Genomic DNA, 18,316 nt, shown 5'->3' with positions numbered 1-18,316 from the left:
AACTATTTCTCGGCACTCAACTACCAACGTGCACTCGGCCCACTACTGGAAACCAGTTATACTGGAAGTCGGACTGCACTTCCCTTATAAAACACCATGTGGCGCTACATTCTCGCGAGAGTTAATGCGCTACATGTAAACGGCGTCGCATCGCCATTCCCAAATGCGCTAGGAAATGCGATGCGTCACTGTCACATTCATGTAAATGGGATTACTGCAGCATTGCATAGAGTACAGAAAGAGCATATGCAACCACAAGGTACCAAACAAAAGAAAATGGAGGTCTGTATTATTTCACTGAACGCATTTAGCAAATGTTGAAAAGGTAGGATCATTATAACAAAATATAGGGAACTGCAGAGACATGTTACTTCGGCCATGATGTTTCTTCAACATAAAAAAAGAAATACAATAAAAATGCATTTTGAAAACAAAGCATAAAAGGAGAAAGGATTTTTTTTGCACACACCCATTGACTTGAGCTTTAGCAGGAGGCACTGTTGCTGCTGGTGGTTCTCTGTGGTCGGGCCCCGCTGAGACACTGGTTGTGGTAGGTGTGGTGGCTGCTGCAATGGGTACAAAGCCTCCGGAGCTGCCCAGGAGGCCAGTTCCCGTTTGAAACACCACCCGTGATGTGCCTGCCGAGGGGGACGCTGACGGCTGCGTGCCCTGCTGGAACTGCAAGCAGTACATGGGTGCTCCTGTACCTTGCTCCTCTGCTCAGGCAGTGGCCAGTAAACCAGCTCCTTCAAGGGAAGGATGGTGTCAGTTCACTCATGCACTACACTTCTGGCCATTGAAGAAGCAACCGGCACAGTTGGCACAAGTTTGGCTGCACCAATAGCATGCTCGGGTGCTCTGTCATCTAGAATGCTGTATGCGGAGAAAATGACAGCGAGGGCTAAATGCCAGCAGGCACTTTGGTGCCAGTGCATCCTACAAAAATAATGATTGTGGATTGTGGACCCTACTGGCAGTCTAGAAAGTGCCGAGTGGAAGCACATGCATCCAGACAGCCCTCTCAATAAGGCTTTGCTCCTTTGATCACCAAAAACAATGCAGCGGCTCAGCGAGTAGCAACAATGCCACTGCACTGGAGGCAGCTACTGCCACTGACCTTGCCAAATCAAGTGACACAAGAAAGAATCTGGCTAAAAATGCCCAATGCCTACCTGGGCCACATATTGAGCAGGCACCACCACAAAAGCATTCTGCATGGATGTTCCCCCAGCGGAAATGAGTGCTGCTGTCGGCAGGCTACTCAGTGGTCCGGTTGGCAGTGATGGGCGCACAGAGGTAGCCGATGCAGGGATCAGTACTCGCTGTGAGTTGGACACTGTCACACCTGTCGATGATCCCTGCATCAAAAGATGGCCAAACCAATGTTCAGAGACTAAATATACTGTCTGGGTGCTGACTTAAAACTCCACGATATATGAGCACAGTGAAAGGACTGTGGCTCACAACAACAAAACAATGCCTAACAGTGAGTCTTGACACTACTAAATAATTTAATTTGAACTTTCACACCACATCTTTTGTTTTCAACACAGCTGGAAATACAATAGGGTCACTCCCACGCAAGCAGTCCCAACCGTTGAACCAGACCACATCCAAATTTATAAAATATTTAATATAACAGGAAAGACCATTTTCACAAATATTTGATGTGATTTTTTTTTTAAATATAGATTTGAGCACCATTTGGACTTTCTCAAATGGCATAAACTAGGTGGGGGGGGGGGGGGAGGGAGAACTTGCCAAAGATCAATTCTGAGGAGTGTTAACGAAACAACTTTTCAAACTGGTTCATTATTGGTAGAAATAGAAGAAATTAACAGTCCCTGTTACCATGCCACTAGGCGGCATGGTAGGCCAACTGATACTCTCTCTCCCTCTGCCTCAAGTAGTGTCAACAAGTGACATCCCTTCCCTGCCTCTTCCCATACCAGTGCCAAAAGGCTGTGTCATGTTCATGCGCCGAACCCCCCCCCCCCTCTCTTCCTTTTTTTTTTTTTTTTTTTACTACATGGCATCCACAAGTTCCAGTAGATAACCCAAATTTGCAATGGGGCCTGGTGAGAAGCCCTTTAAAAAGAGCATGTTTAGATGATTAGCGTGTTTGCGTAATGTGTTTCAACAACTTCCTTTTGTGAAGGGGTTAAAAAGATCATTAAGGTGACTGTTTGGGCATGCTGGTAGGACATGAATGCAGCTTCTTGCGCACAGGACGAGGATGAAGAAGAGGCTGAGACAGACGAGCGCAGTGCGCTCGTGTGTCTCAGCCTCTTCTTCGTCCTCGTCTTGTGTGCAAGCTGGATTCATGTTAAAAAGAATTTTTGACAGCAGTCAGTCTTTTTTCACCTTGGCTACACTGATGGGAGCAAAGCAAACAACGAAGCACTATTTGACATTACTCACGCAGGGCCTCATGGCAGCCTCTCCGAAGCAAGCACCACTTTCCAAATGGTCAACCGGCAGTCACTGTATTTACTCGAATCTAAAACACACTTTTAGAATGTAGCTTTTAGGGGTGATTCTACAAGAGTTCAGACATGCATGTCCGCTTGATATTTTTGCTTTGTCTGGGTTTTTTTTTATGCGTCATGTAGGAATATTCAAACTGCACAGGACCTAAAATTTCTTTCCTGAAAAGCATCCCTAGCAAGCCGAAAAAATATATGAAAGTGGCGGCGCAAGCGTCCTCCTATTGCTTACCAGAATATTTTCAGACTTCACAGCCAAATCAAATGCAAACTAAAACATTGTGTCGAAACACCTTTCTGCTCATTTTAATATGCATCACGGTAAATTAATTTCATGCGTTTTTTTTTAATGCTGTCCACACACACAAAAAAAAAATGTTTAAAAGTTCCAAACATGGCCCAAATCAGAAAAATTTTGCAACTTTGATGCGTCTTGGCGCTTTGAAACTTGAAAAAAGTATCAAACATAAAACATTCTTTTCAACATTTATGGAAAATATCTTCCAGTCCTGTGCACTATCAGGCGCTCAGTACTGTAAAAGACTTTTTTCTTTTTTGGTCACGGAAAATAGGTGCATGTTAAAATCGAGAGCATTTTTTTTTTTTTTATCTGTCAAGGAAAATGGGTGAGCGTTAGAATCGAGCAAGTATGATATGTCACATTCCTTCCTGCAGTAGTTTTTCTAGTGCCATGGATGAAGTGGCAAAATCTTCTTGCAGTGTTAGAATCAAGCGACGAAATGGCTCACCCAAACCATTATGGAAGACATACCTGCTGGGCTGAAATAGCTGGGGCAATGGGCACCGTCAACCGCACACCAGCAGGTAAAGTTGCACTGGAAGTGCTTGATGCTACGGTCGCAGGCACTGCCGGCACAAGAGGCCTTGCTGAGGTTACAGGCACAAGGGTTGGAGGCTTGGCTGCTGCATGCAAATGCCAGCGCCGTCAGAAAAAACAGATGGCGCCAAGGGATGACAATTTACAATTAATAAATGTGCAACAAAGGCTAGAGGTGGCAACATATCTGAAAAGTAGCACCACATATACTGAAGTTTCAGTGCAAGCAGCACATACCATTTTAAGTTAGCCAATGTAAGAAAGCACTTGACATAATACTCAGAACCATGCTTCAAATATAATGTGAGGCTGTACAGAAACCTCAGTTCCCCTTTCAGCATGTGACGAGGTCAACCCTTAGACAATTGAACAGGTCTACCATCTTTTCAAGCTCTTTGGGAGGATGCAGATGAACATGCACAAGCGCAGACACATCCCTATGCAACCTTCAGCCATTGCTTGAGTGTGTTTTCACCGGCAAGCTACAAATAAGTGTGACTGCATTCCCTATCATCCATCTCGATTTTTTGCTATATAAAGCAACAAGCGTAGCCAAAAAGGAAAAGGACAATTTACTGCCCGTGTTCCCTGCTACTGCTCTGCATTTCAAACTGAAAAAGTTATTTGATAAAGGTTCTATGGTCTGCAGTCAACAGCTGAAGGTCACATGACTAGGGACATACAGTGAAGCTAATATTAAAGCACAATCACACAATAAAGACACTTTCTTATTGATAAAATTGCTTTAATCAAGAAGACATTCTTTTGACCTGTAGATGCATGGTAGGATAGTCATGAGCACCAAGCAAAGAGAAAGTGGGTAATATCAAGACATTTGCTCAAGAAAATAAATAAAAGACCCTTGCACTAATACAGGAAGATCAGCTAAGGCAGACAGAAATTATCCAGACTTTACTACTTTGAAAAGCACCATCACAGTGTACATGTGATACAAAACCGAGATTGAACATTACTATGGACACAAGCCCTCTTAATCACATTACACAGGCCAAAGCAGGCTAGACTACATTTTGAAGAGATGTAGCTTTTAATCCCTGAACATAACTCCCCCTCCCCACTTAGTACAAAAGGGCAGGCATGACAACTTTCCATCTCCACAAACCAAAAGATTTGACATGGAATAAAAAGAAAATTTGTCCTCAACGATACTGACAGTATGACATTATAGCAAAGTAAATTGAGTAAGTGCAACATGGTCAGCTTAGCAGTACCCAAAACTGTATATCCTAAACATCCTACCTCACCCAACTATTTCAACACGAGAGCAACCGAAAGTGAACCGAAAGAATGGAAAAAGAAAAGCTTAAATTAGAGTCAGGATTGGCTTTGGTTGGCATTAAAACTTTAAATCCTGTGCACAACAGTTGATTCTGCAAATGACTCACCTGGGTGCAAGTGCAATGGTCACTTTAACTCTTTTGTTACCGTACCTATAGAAATCGACCAAATTTGATCGAAAGTTTTCCTATGTGCTGTTAACATCTTCATTGGAATTCTTCTACTAGCAACATCATGCACTGTCTAAAATGACAACTGAACCTTGACTATTTGTCAGATTTCACCATTTTTGGCAGAATGGGGAGCCTGGAAAAATAAAACTTCGACTGGAGGTATTGTCAAAGCTAGCTTCCAATGCTCCTAGCAGTTCTTCTATAAAACAAAGCAAAATTTGCACTTTGGCCAATTCGGCAATGAAATTTTTAAATGACAGCAGCAACGATGACACAAGCTTCTCTTAGGTAGAATTTAGGTAGAATCTTAAGTAGAATTTCATTTTTCCCACCGCCGATTGCTTTTACCAATCAGCGTTTTGACAGTGAATGTACAAATTATTACGAGAAGACCTTCCCGTCGTGTGCAGTTTTTCACTCACACGTAGTCAATTTCAGACCAACCTTCGACAAAAGCTTGACTAGCACTCTAATCTCTTACATTTTGTACACCACGTGTACAACTGCCCTTATTCGTTACTGTACAATATTGTACTACACTTCAGATTACTGTACAGCATTGTACAGGAATTGAACAAAGCATGCGGAGGCTCCAGTGCCAGCTGAATGCACACTAGACCACCTGGCTTTCATAGAAAAGCTGACCTAATGCAATAATTCAGTATGAAGAGGCTTCTGCACGCTGTATGGCCTAAAAACCATTGCTTCAAGAGCTCAAAGAAAGCAGTAAAAAACAAACCGGGTGCCTGCTGCAATGAGTAAAAACAAATGTTCCCTGTACAATAGGAAATTACCTGTTTTAGCATTTGCGAAGCTCCTGCTTTCCTGCAAAGCATGGGCATCAGTATGACTACTGTATTTACTCAAATCTAGGCCAGCCCCGTTTTTAAACCAACCACTGAATGTCCAAAGAAAGAAAAGAAAAAAAGAAAAAAAAAAAACTTACGTCGAATGCAGACCGAACAAAAATGTCAGGACAGCATTCACAAAATGAAAACAGCATTTTTCTAATATGAACATGCCGAGCTCACTCTATGTTATCATCGCTGCTAGCCTCGTCGCTATAGCCCAGACCACATGCCCGCTTGCAGATGCGCGCAAGCTCGCGTCCGAGCGCCCATGCATGCGCAATCTCGGTGAACAGCTCCCCTCTGTTATCGCACCACTTAATTTCCTTCTCGCTATCACCTCCTCATTGCGGCACACACAAAAAGCGTCCCCCGTTGCCCCCTCCAACGACGGAAGGTTTTCTCATTGATGCTGAAGTCCAGCCCAGCTTGAACATTTGACGATATCCTACGGCTAGCACAACTTTTCGTTTGAAAGCGGCGCATAGTGGCATTGCCTGTTTGGTGCCATTACAACACCAACCACGCTATGGGCCACGTCACACGCCGATACGGCACAGGTCAAAATAGCAACGTCACTCATGCACTTCAGTTGGCTACTAGCGCGGCTAATAGCAGCTGCGATACTGACTTTTCTATATGGCGCTAGCTATGCACCATATTTATCATTTTAAATTACAACCTGGCGCGTTTTTTAAGATCCTCGAATCTAAGCCAACCCTAGAGTTTGGCACAATGAAAAAAACTACTGACCTAGATTCGAATAAATACAACAATACTGACGGCAACAAATATTCACAATTTTTTCTGTGACATGACTTACAAAAGTTGGAAACTGCAAGAGACTGTTGCATATTTTGTATACTTCAAATTTTTTTACTCGCAGTATTTCTACTAAAAATAGCAAATTATTACCTTTATTTGTGTTCCTCGAGGTGCTTTTTTGAAGTTTCACACAAGAATTCTCAAGAACTGTCTGAGCAATTATTACTGCTTTAGATTCATTCAAAATAACAATGATCAAGCTATAATTTTATATATTGTGGTATACATTGGGCCTAATACGTTTTGAAGTAAAACGTTAAAACATAAAAAACACCAAAAATGAGCACATTTGTAGCGGTAACGAAAGAGTTAAAATCATTCTACTGCTGCTTACCACCAAGAACTGCACTGGCTTGTGTGCTTGCTGCAGGAGCACTGACCAGGCGCACATAGTGAAACTTGCTGCCTGGCACTTGCACGGCTGCTGAGCTGCTGCTCACAGATGTCACAAGACTGCTGGTGCCGCTTGTTGCTACTGCACCACTTGCGCTCGACGTCTGAACAACAGCAGTCACTGTGCCAGCCCTTGACACAGCTACAGCTTGACCAATCTGAGATCATCAAGATAACATTTTTTAATCAAACTCATATTGCTGAAAGAGGACGCATGGCAGGTAAACACAAAAAGTTATCGCCTTTTACGACTACTGCTATTACACTCAAAGCCATGTAATACCAACTAGCCCACTATCCTGCCTTGCTTTTAAAGAGTTAGAAGCCACCTTATATGATGCCAAATAATAGAAAGCTTTGCCTTGTCCATTTATGTCACGGAGAAAAAAAAAATTGTTTTTGGAGGAGAACCTATCCAGCTGTGACAGCACGAGCATGAGGCACGATAGCGTCATGGTTTGGTGAGGAAATGCAAGACGCATTCCTATTGTTTACATGCTATTCTATGGGTGTGATGTACAAAAATTGAGACATCACCTCATATTTTATAAATTTTCCCAGATTTAAAATCAATAATGTCAAGAAACAGAAGCAACGGACATTTTACAGTTGACCCGAGATATATCAAACTCGAATATGTCAAATTATTGCCTATATCGAACCATTCTAACATCCCTTTGGAAATCCCATGTAAAAATATAACTCTATACTACGTGTATACCATACTCCCGTTTACCGCAACATTCCAACTCTCCAGCATTCAACTCTCCAAAAGATCCTAGGCTACTATTATATAAATCGCTAATCCATCCTGTTGTTGACTATGCATCTGTTGTTTGGAACCCTTATAGGCACTATTAGATTAGCAGGCTAGAAAGAATTCAGAAAAAAAGCTGTAATCACCATTACGATCGTAACTTTTCACCCTCTTCTCCACTTCGTTCCTTGAATTTAACTTTGCTCTGTTCATGTCACTGCATAGCATCATTAGATTTTTTGCACAGTAGCATCAATTCTTCTGTTAGACTTTCAAAAAACAACTATACTAACCTCACGCCAAAGTCGTCGATGAGACGACATCACAACTTAAACTTGATGCCCTACTTTGGATGCATTAACATGTTTAAATTCAGCCTTTTCCCTCATTCCATAGAAGACTGGAATTTCTTACCTGGGTTTATTCTCTCATGCCCATACCGAAGTTTTGTATCTGCCATCAAAGATGTATGGTCTTAGGACATCACCCTTATTGCTGTATGGTATTCTGCTGTGTATAATTTCCCTCCCTTAATCAACCACTGCTATAGCGCTTATTGTGCTGCAGTATGTACAAATAAATAAATAAATAAATAAATAAATAAGTAAGTAAGTAAATACTGCCACCATGCTGCACCCCTGCAAGTGCACTTCTCCTATTTTCCAACTTCATGGGAAATATTCATGCCGATGAAATGGTACTGTTTTGAAAGATGCTGTGAAACAAGACAATGAATATAAAGGGTAGCAGTAAAAATAAGCAAGGTGTGTCTTAAAGTGTGGATGGCTTGTGCAGCAATTGGGTCTTATTTGCGCTCCATAACGTGCAGATTTGCTTTAGTAAGCTTCATCGCAGCACAAACATGCAATGCAGTGAGGCACACTGCCGCACTGCTTCAAGAACACAGAAGGCCTCCCGATCCAATATGTGCGTTCCACAAGACTGTGGATGGCACTATATTCTTTCACCGAGTGGCTCCGGGCATGGAATGCCGAAATGGAGATGTCTGCACTGCTGGATTTGTCTTGCAGAATTTCCACAAACACCATTTTCAGGTTTCGCGATTGGCAAAACTGAATCTGATCCCAACCCTTACTGGGACATATTGTTACATTATGGTTTGCACTTAACAAAACCACTACACAACCACATCCACCTTTCGTGAAAAGACATCACAAAGCAGCCCGCTAGACTCTGTGCGATTCGTGGGCTCACCGACCGCCCTGAGCGTGTTTAACTTTACTCTCAGGGACACGTCAGTAAAAATGGACACAGGTGCCTTGCCAGCTGAAAGCCACTTTCGAATCAAACAGCATTTTTTTTTATATGATGATTGGCCGTTTGAATGGCGTATTGTAAGGGACATGCAGACGGGCACGTTGATGCGCGATTCACAGAACAAGTGTGCAGATGACAGTACGGCGTACATAGGCTGGTTTGTTTCCACACTGCGCTGCGTCCAAAGAACATTCTGCAGCACAAGTGACAATTGTGACATTTGTATGAAAAGAAGAAAAAGAAAGTAATCTTTTTAATTGTATGTTTGATGCAGTGTTGGAGAAACAAATTGGTAAATTACCGCTTTTCATGATCTCAGGAGACTTCGTGATGAGCGGAGTTTTCAGATAAGCTTAAGATAGGCATATCTCAACTGTAGCAGCAGTAATAGCTTTGTAGTGCTCAAATATGAATGCCGTGTTGCCTCTTTGAGGAGCTACCAACAGTATCCCTGAACAGACGATGTCTGCCAGCCCCACGAATTCACTCGCTTGCACGCGGTGTGCGTCGCGCATGCGTAGGTGACCTTGGCAGGCAAAGGACAGATTAGTTTGGATGCGATGTGCTTCAATGAAACAACTGTCATGGTTTTAAGCATGGTTTGCCAGCTTTCTGTCCTCTTGTCCTCACAGGCTTCTCCTGTGTGCCGGCGATGCCGTTTTCTCCGACATGTGTGCGTGCTTCTCATGTTGCTACAGAGGTGACCACTTTCCATCCTAGCCATTTGAGAAAGGGGCGGAAATGTGCCATGCTAAACTGCAGCATTGGCTATGCATCCTGCAAGGAAAACGTAATTTCTTATGAGGTTCCTCGTGACTCCGCACAGTTGCAAGTAGGGGCTTGTGCAATACCAAGGAAAGATGGAGAGCTAATGTCTCGCAACTATGTTTGACAAAAACATTTCTCGGAGAGACACATGGAGAGTATGCAGTATTATGATGAACTAGGAGGTGAAGTTCTTCTAGACAAGCCAAAACGGCCTGCTTTGTTGCCAGATGCCATTACATCAATCTTTCTGGACTGTCCCAATATTTGTCTCCTGTTCACAAAAAGAGAAAGGCAACTGAATGCAACATAGGTACATGAAGCATTCAAAGACGGAAACTTTAGTATGTCAGGATGATATGAGGATGCATGCTGCTTGCGATGGTGAGCAGGATGTGATGAGACGTCTTGCCACCTATCACGTTTGCCAAGAGTCCGCGGGCTGTTCTTTGTGCAACTGCTTCGAAATTTGGGGAAGTAAGCACCGGTATAAAAAACGTGCGTATCCATTCATGCGTAGAAGCAGCTAGTGGTGGATGGTCTGGCATGGCCTTGAACAGGAGACTTTCTGCAGCGAATGCGTCGCGTGCATTTTTCCGTTTTCAAGGAGCGAAATTGAACGACAGAGGGTATGGGGCCAGGCCCTTCTATGGACTTTATTGGGACACTGGATTGAGCACTGTTTTGCCTTCTGAATACTTCTTGCACCATGGTTTACGTACTACAGTAAAATCTCATTTTCACATGATCAGGAAAAAAAAAAAAATTAGGATTTTGAGGGTATCAAGAAAACAATAGGCAAATAATTACTACATCACCACGCTAATGTTTATTGAATGAGCCAGCAAATCCTGTTTCTATTTTGCACAAAAGCTACGATTCTCATCATTTTGCAACTCATTAGCACTAGCAGTGACGAAGGCCTCGTGAATTCTTTTGCAGAAGCGTAGGTCTGGCCATGTTTGTATCCCATAACTTTTAGGTATTTAGCGCACGAAAAAGGACGAGAGACAGAGGTAAGACGCAGTGCTAACTTCCAACAATTGTGCAGCTCCTTTGCAGCTTTGCTGTGGCACATGTCTTCATTTGAGACTCACTTTTCACATTCGCGCGTACATTCAGATTATTTTTTCACCACTGAGCCTGTCATCAATAGATCACCCATTCATCACGATATAGCCAGTACACTTCATCCTCGACAACTTTCTCAGTGTTTGTGACATTGCATGTGCAGCTGCTGCACTGAGTCAAAACGAAACTGCTGTTTGCCGCAAGTGCTGCGGACAAAACCGTAGTCACTATCCACATGATCATGGAGCGCGACCATACAGTTCTGAAGGCACACGACTGACGAGCACACCGAGTCAAAAAGAAACTACTGTTTGCCACAAGTGCTGCGGATGAAACTGTGGTCGCTATTGACATGATCATAGACGGCGACCATGCAATTCTGACGGCAGACGACTGATGTGCACACCGAGTCAAAAAGAAACTACTGTTTGCCACAAGTGCTGTGGACGAAACTGTGGTCGCTATCGACATGATCATAGACGGCGATTATGCAGCCATGAAGGCACGCAGCCAACACGGTGTTACGTACGGTGGTAAACACAAGAACAAAGGCTATAAAGGCGCAAATAGACACAAAGCATTCCGGCATTCATATCGTTCACGTTCGATTTCCACTTTGTTTCGGTTAGAGCTCACGTACTCCGCCACTTTGTTTCAGTTGCACCGCTTTTTGCTCTTTTAGTGTTGCACATTTGCAGCACTTCGTGCTCGCTGAGCCCTGCGAGTTGTCCAAATTAATCGGAGTGCAGCCAAATATGTCCCAGTTATCGAGAATTTCATTACATGAAATAATGGATACACCTGCTGGGAACAAAGGACAATTCTGAATCATGCGATTTTCAAAATTAATGAGGGTCGAATTAACTGGGTTTTACTGCACAGCCGAATCTCCATATAACGAAGACAGATACAGTGTGAAATCCTCGATAACAAAATCCCGCAACAATATTCTCACGACAATAAAATATTTTCGTATCTCCGGCGAACGCTTATAGGATTCAATGCATTTCAAACCTCTCGGCAACGAAATGTCGTTGTACTACAATCCGGTTATCTCAAGTTTTTCTCACAGCTGCTTCTATCGTGCAATATAACAGGCGCAAACGTAAAAACGTTTTGAATTGTCATTGGGCACCAAAAACAAGGGAAGGCATGCAATAGAGGGATAAGGTGATGCGTGGAAGCAAATGCTGCTGATCTTGCTGACGCAGCAAGACTGGGTCCCGTGTGATTGCGAGCCTCTGATAAAGTTACAAGGTGTTTGAAAATGACCAACAAGTTGAATGATACTGCACAAAACAAAACGAAAACTCTTCATTATGGGGGGGAGTATCAATCGCTTTGGCAACAGGAATGCGACTGGTGAATTAGCGCGGCTGCTCTGCCGACCTGACAACAGTGCTACCATAGCACCGCGGCCTCCTCACCAGCTCTGCCAGGGATCATGTGGTGATTTGATCGTTCGTATCGTCCATCGTGGTGCAATATACAATTCGCCACATTAAAAATTTAGCATGTTGTAAGCTAGTGAAGTTGGGCTGGGACATTTGAGAAATTCGTATCAGGTGTGCTCGTAATATGAGATTCTGCTGCGTTAGTTGCCACATGAGAAGTTGTTCAAAAAAACTAAGGTGTTTCTCGACACCGGGTGACCAAGCCAGCAAAACAACGGTCTAGCAGCCCACTGGTAGGTATGCTCAGGAATGTGTGTACACTTTTCATGGGGTAAGTACTAGTACGAAGATATTGAACTCGTAAGTCCCTGACCAAACAAGAACACAGGTTCAAGGGTTGTGCTAACATGGTCACGCATTATCGTATGCAAATGTTACAGAACACAGGCTGGAATGGTGCAGCGATCGACTACACCAACTCCCGATATCCTGAGGATGATGTCAACAAAACTCAGTCTACCTATCTAGTTGCCAACTGCCCTCAACACGAACCCTTTGTGGTTGCAATCAGTGTTTTGGAGCAGCTATGGTGCGATTCAACGCATTCCTACGGTTTTGGTGCAACCTAGAGCAGTAGGCTGTAAATGTAGCACTTTGGAGCAATTGTAGCACACCTGCATGCGACATGTGCACTTTGCGGCATCGCGGCAATGGCGACGAGCAAACACGAAGCCCCCCAGTGGCCTTGATCATTGCAGAACTTCAAGAAAACTGAACCACGTCACTGAGAGAAAGTCTGTAAACACATGTATGTACCGCTGCGGTAGTGAAAAAAATGCTGAACGATGTGTTTTTTCATGAAAATCTCGGTGATACGAATCATTCAGGACAGTACAAAAATTCGTATTGCTCAAAATTCCTATTACCCAAAACGAGGAAGAAAGAGAGAGAGAGAGAGACGTAAATTAAGGAGCGACACAGCAATGAATGGCCGACTAGCTCAATTTTATTTGTTTTTTAATTAATTCCCCCTTCCCCACCACCCCGCAATCCTAAGGCCTTTCTTTATCTCATGCCAAACTATTTGGAAGAAATGCACAGCAGAATTAGAGAAAATTTCCCTTTTTAATGTGTTGTCTTCGAAATCTGGAATAATATTCGGCCTCAGAAGGTGCTATCACACCAATAGCGCGAGTGCAACTTTCCATTGATGCAGTGCTGCCCCATCTTGGTATCGCCGTAAACACCAGAAATTGGTTCAGATAGCTGCAGCACTGTATTTCTCCATCCAGAAATAAAAGCAACAAGTGAGAGCCTGAAAAGGAAAAACTAGCACCACGATTTGTTAGTGCAGTCCTGTGGCACTCTGGCAGCACTACTACTGGCTAACATGAATGTGAATCACTGGTGCGCTTGTTTTATGCAGATTTTAGCAGCGGCAAGCTGTGCACTTCACATGTTCGGAGTGTTATCTCAAGTTTGTTTCTTTGCTGCATTCTAGCTGCTGCCTGATGGTGATAAGGAGATGATTTGCGCAAGGGAATCCGTTTACTTTTCATTGCGATGACAAAGCTTTGTATCGTGCAATCTGACGGAAGGCATAGAATACAGAGATAAAGCTACCTATGAAATCGAATGCCGCCAGTCTTGCCGACGCGTCAAGACTGGGTAAAGTGTGATTGCCCGTTCCTGATTGGGGGGGTGAAGGAAGAGTGATGTAGATTGCCATAGCAACAAGAATGCAACCAGCACGTCTGTGGGGTCTGAGCCAGCACACCTGAGCCAGGGCCTCCTCACCAGCTCTGCCAGGGGATCGCACAACGGCTCGATTGTTCATATCAACTGCCGCAGCGCGAAAAAGAAATTTACCACGTTGTAAGTTCATGGACTTAGGATGGAACTTTTGCAAAATTCATAGCAGGCATGATCGTATCACCAAGATTCTCCTGTAAACTGCTTAAAATTAAACTTTCTATCTTTGCAAGTGAACACCCTACCTCTCCCTGCATTTTGTTTAAATTTGTCAACTTCTGCTGGTTGAGCCAAAGTTTTATGCAAATCCCACAACTATTCCAACTATTATCCGGCGGGTCGAGTTAAACAAGATGCAGAAAAAATGCCAAAACACACAGCTGATTCATTTGGCAGTAGTTGTGTGATTCTAACACAGCCCCAAATCAAATGTGCGCCCACTTTCTATGGGTCCAAAGTAGAACACGAATGTAGAAATAACATTAAAGCTCCTAAACAAGGTAGAAATCTGACCTGCACCAGATTCTTTCAGAAAGTACTATTGTTGCACAATGGTGGCCAGTTTCCTAAAGTCAGCTTTGCCACACAAGTTAGCTTCACCACATTATGTCCGGGTTAAACACATACAAATGTTGCGAAGGTGGTTTCGGTTTCTTGTCCTATTGTGCCGTGCAGGCAATTGTCAACACAATTTTCTTTAAAAAGAAAGAAAAGCATGTGTCTGAATCGGGTAAATACCGTAATCAGACAATGTGAGCTACGGTTATTGCTTTAAAATCTTCCTATGGTGGGCCAAAAATGGGCATTTTTGACGAGCGATGACATGTGTTCAACGCAGTCACCACCCCCTAAGCTTAGCTGAGACAGATGCTGCCACTAAAGGGGTCGCTATCGGGGTCCCTGTAAGGGTCAGGTGAGTGCGAGTGGACTGGTCAAGTTCAAATTATCAAGTGAAGGTTAATTTTAGGATCAAAACGAAAGTCTCAGCTCTTAGAAATGCATGGGTGGCAGCTGGGATCAAATTAAATGAAAAATCAAATTCACCAGAGTTGAATAAACAGAAGTCCACTGAATGTAGCTAATTTTGTGTTTTATGTTTGCCACACAGCTTCGCTTGCTTACCGAGGGCTTGAGCAGCACATTTACTTTGCCTGGCACAGGCACGATAGTAGTTGTGGGTGCTGTTGGCCGGACTGTAGGTGTGGTGGCAGTGCTTGTGGAGCTTGCAGCAAGTGCCACCCGACTGGTCGGCACACTAAGGCCTGTGACCACGGACGACGTTGTGGGGGCAGGGGCAATCCTCTGGGGCGACTTGCCAACATTGATAGGAATCATGGCTACTTTTCCTCCGAGCTTCATTGGAGATACCACATACATGCCCTGCACCGAAATACAGAGAAATAAGTGTACATTCAGGCAGTGAAGAACCTCATGCACGGCTTGAGTCATATGCATAAAATAGTTGGTGATAGCGATAGGCAACCCGTAAGAGCCATTTATCAGCCCACCTGGTCATTGCACAGGCACAATTAGTCCATTCAGTGCGTTTGAGAGCAGCAGTACAGCTGTACACGAACAAGTACCACACTAGCTCTTTGAACATTGCATTGTGTTCCTTTTAAACAAACAATTAAGCAAAAGATACCCTGCTACATATACAAACAAATTTGATGTTTTCATATGAGCACCAAAGCCCAGCATTGACAGTGGTGCAATATTAATAATAAGACAGTTAGTTTATGTTTAGTAACGTCTGCTGCCGGGACAGCTGTTCGCCTGTCCGTGTCTTTTAGTCTGTTGTCCATGTCTTATATTTTGCACCTAAGACTATTTCTAATAGTTTATGTTCCCTACCCTTTTAGTTAACCCTTTGCACATGTCACCATCGTTACATGTACAGCAGCAAAAACAAATCCCAAGTGGTTACAGCCATACATGTGCGGCGGTGACAAAATGTTTGAAAAAAAATGTGCCCTTTCTGAATGAAGTGTCGTATATCATTGCTCTGGAGGTGCTGCAACCTACTGTGACTTCTGTGAATTCTTTAAAGCTGGTGCCTCTCCGCTTCCACCAAAACTGATTTTTCACCACACTCTATGAGGCTGCCTGCAGTAGTTTGAGAGTATTCCTGTTTGGCCTAGTTTACTGCTGCATCCTAGCACCCGCTCCTCTTATTCCCTTTACCTCTTTCCCCAGCACAGGGTAGCCAACCGGTATTTACACTGGCTAACCTCCCTGTCTTTCCTTCCCTTTTGTCTCTCTCTCTCTCTCTAGCGCACGCTGCTCACACACTTCATATTTGGCATTCTCGTACGCATCGTTTCAAGTTACAGGTGTCGAGAAATGTGATTTGTATGTTGTTTTTCACCCCTCAAAGTGTCGCCTAAGCAAGACACCCACCCTCATGGCTCTCCCACTGGTGGGTGATTACTATGTTTGTTCACAGGTAGGTGCTCACAAACCAGCAATACTGCCACGTGTGTCTCTTTTTGCAAGATGCATGAGAACTGATTGAATCTTGCCTAGCGAACTAACAATTGATTACTGGAAGTTTCTCACTCGGTTTGTTTTTATGTTGGGTGCACACCATAGAGATTGCTTGCAGGCGCTCACATCGGATGCCTCGCTTTTGCTAGGGGCGCATATCCTGAGGCCATATTCTGTAACGATGCACTTCATTTTCCAGTCTTCTGGCCCTTCATCATTGTTTTAGATGTGGCTTGAGGGCCGCCACATCACCATTTTTGCTGGGATCGCACCCTCTGTGCTAGACATGATAAAAATAGCAAATAAAATGATATGTTTTGAAATACAGGCCCTAGTTGTGTCAGACCTATTTAAAAAATAAAATTAAGCTGTGTTAATTTTGAATTTGTAAAACATTCGGCAATTTCATGTATGCATTCAACAATAAACCATGAAACTGCACACATAAAAAAAAACTTTTTGCTTTATTGTCACCTAACAAATTATTGCTATGTATTTTCTCGTAAGTGGTCACTGAAAAATTTAAATCTGCAATAACAAAATGCGACTCTGGGGGACACATTTCTCAAAAATATTAGACCCTCAAATGGAACCTGCAACAAGGTGTAACTATTAATGCAAAATATTATTGTGCTTTATTGAAGTTGAGGCAATAAAAATAATGACTTAATGACAATAACATTCTCACAGCCGATAAGCTAGTTAGGTATAATGTCAGTATAATTGAGTCGAGTTCAGATCTCTCAAAAATGAAGCTGCGAGGTCGTTAATTCCAGCCGTATATCTAGTCAATGCTAACAATACTAGGTTTGCTTTAGGCAATAATTTCTTTCTCCTGAAAGTATGTACTAACTGCAGTAAACACAGTTATCTTTTTATCTTTCATTGTGGGACAAAATTTCACCACTAATAAAATCTTTCCAGTCTACTTACTCGAATAAAAACAAAGAAAATTTTAATAATGAGGAGGAACCAACTTAGCTAGCTGCTTTTTATTGTGGCATGTTTTGGTGATGTTAAAGATATTGTCCTCTATTCTTTGTACAGTTCTTGTTCTTTGCATATCTTACACATATGTTAAACTTATTTGCCTTTTTGATTTCATGGCCTATTACTTCCTGACATGCCCGCTCCTGTTTCTTCTTATAGCATTGAGCTTTTGGTTATGCAGTGGAACCCCGATTATGTGACTTTCTCGGGAACATAAAAAAGCGCCGTAAAATCCGAACGTAAATTATGCCTATAAAAATACTACTAATTTTGCGTGACGAATTTGCGAAAAACTTCAATGTCAACTACTAACATACTCTGCAGGACTTGGAAACCCAAATTACCAAAAAGTGAATGCGATAAGAATTAATGCTGCAGTACAGGTACCAATCATGCTTTATTCAAACGAACCTTTACGGCACTCCACTGCCCACTGCTGCGATTCCCGCTAGCCGGCGCAAGCTTAAAAAAAAAAGACGGTAAGTTTCTTTTGGACATTGTTTGATCCGTGAACCAAGAGCTTTCGCTCGAGTAGGTCAACGTCCAAAAGGAGGTCCTCTGCGGCGTCGCGTGAACAAATGAAGTTCCAGATGCCATCTATGTGGCGTAGCACCTTGCCAAACGTGGTAGGCACAGGCACGGCATCTGTGGCGGCGGTGTTGTCCTCGTCCGATGTCATAGCAGTGTCGGCACTAGGCAAAGCCTCCTCGATGGTGTCATGCAACGACACTTCGCCGCAGATTGCAACATTGTCGTCGGCCTCCACATACTCGGCAAAGGTCATGGTGAGGTTTAAACCCTCGAAATAGTCGTCGGCTAAGCCTGCATCGGACTCGAGTGGCATCGAGGTTGTTGCGTCCCCAGCAGAGGAGACAGTCTCACTTAAAGCCACAGTGCTTGAACGAGTTAGCAATTGTGCTAAGCGACAATGCGTTCCACAAACTGGCAATAAAATGCATG

At 43.2% G+C, this 18,316-nt stretch overlaps 1 protein-coding gene across 12 annotated transcripts in view; it reads right to left on the bottom strand.

The window, feature by feature from the left end:
• The window catches only part of LOC135906706 (protein lin-54 homolog), a 99,217-nt gene that overhangs the window by 58,145 nt on the left and 22,756 nt on the right, over window positions 1-18,316 (bottom strand). For 10 of the 12 annotated variants that reach the window (XM_065438276.1, XM_065438281.1, XM_065438277.1 and 7 more), the window contains 5 exons: window positions 15,002-15,259; window positions 6,804-7,020; window positions 3,259-3,410; window positions 1,173-1,358; window positions 470-678 (listed from right to left, as the gene is read on the bottom strand). In XM_065438276.1, the coding sequence (XP_065294348.1) occupies window positions 470-678; window positions 1,173-1,358; window positions 3,259-3,410; window positions 6,804-7,020; window positions 15,002-15,259 (1,022 nt within the window). Of the gene's footprint in view, window positions 1-469; window positions 747-1,172; window positions 1,359-3,258; window positions 3,411-6,803; window positions 7,021-15,001; window positions 15,260-18,316 lie in introns of all 12 variants that reach the window. The other 2 variants (XR_010565808.1, XM_065438278.1) reach the window with 2 other exon arrangements.

The sequence above is a fragment of the Dermacentor albipictus genome, chromosome 1, assembly GCF_038994185.2.
Source record: "Dermacentor albipictus isolate Rhodes 1998 colony chromosome 1, USDA_Dalb.pri_finalv2, whole genome shotgun sequence".
Taxonomy (NCBI): domain Eukaryota; kingdom Metazoa; phylum Arthropoda; class Arachnida; order Ixodida; family Ixodidae; genus Dermacentor; species Dermacentor albipictus.
Note: the sequence above shows the minus strand (reverse complement) of the source record. Positions and strands in the feature narration are given on the sequence as shown.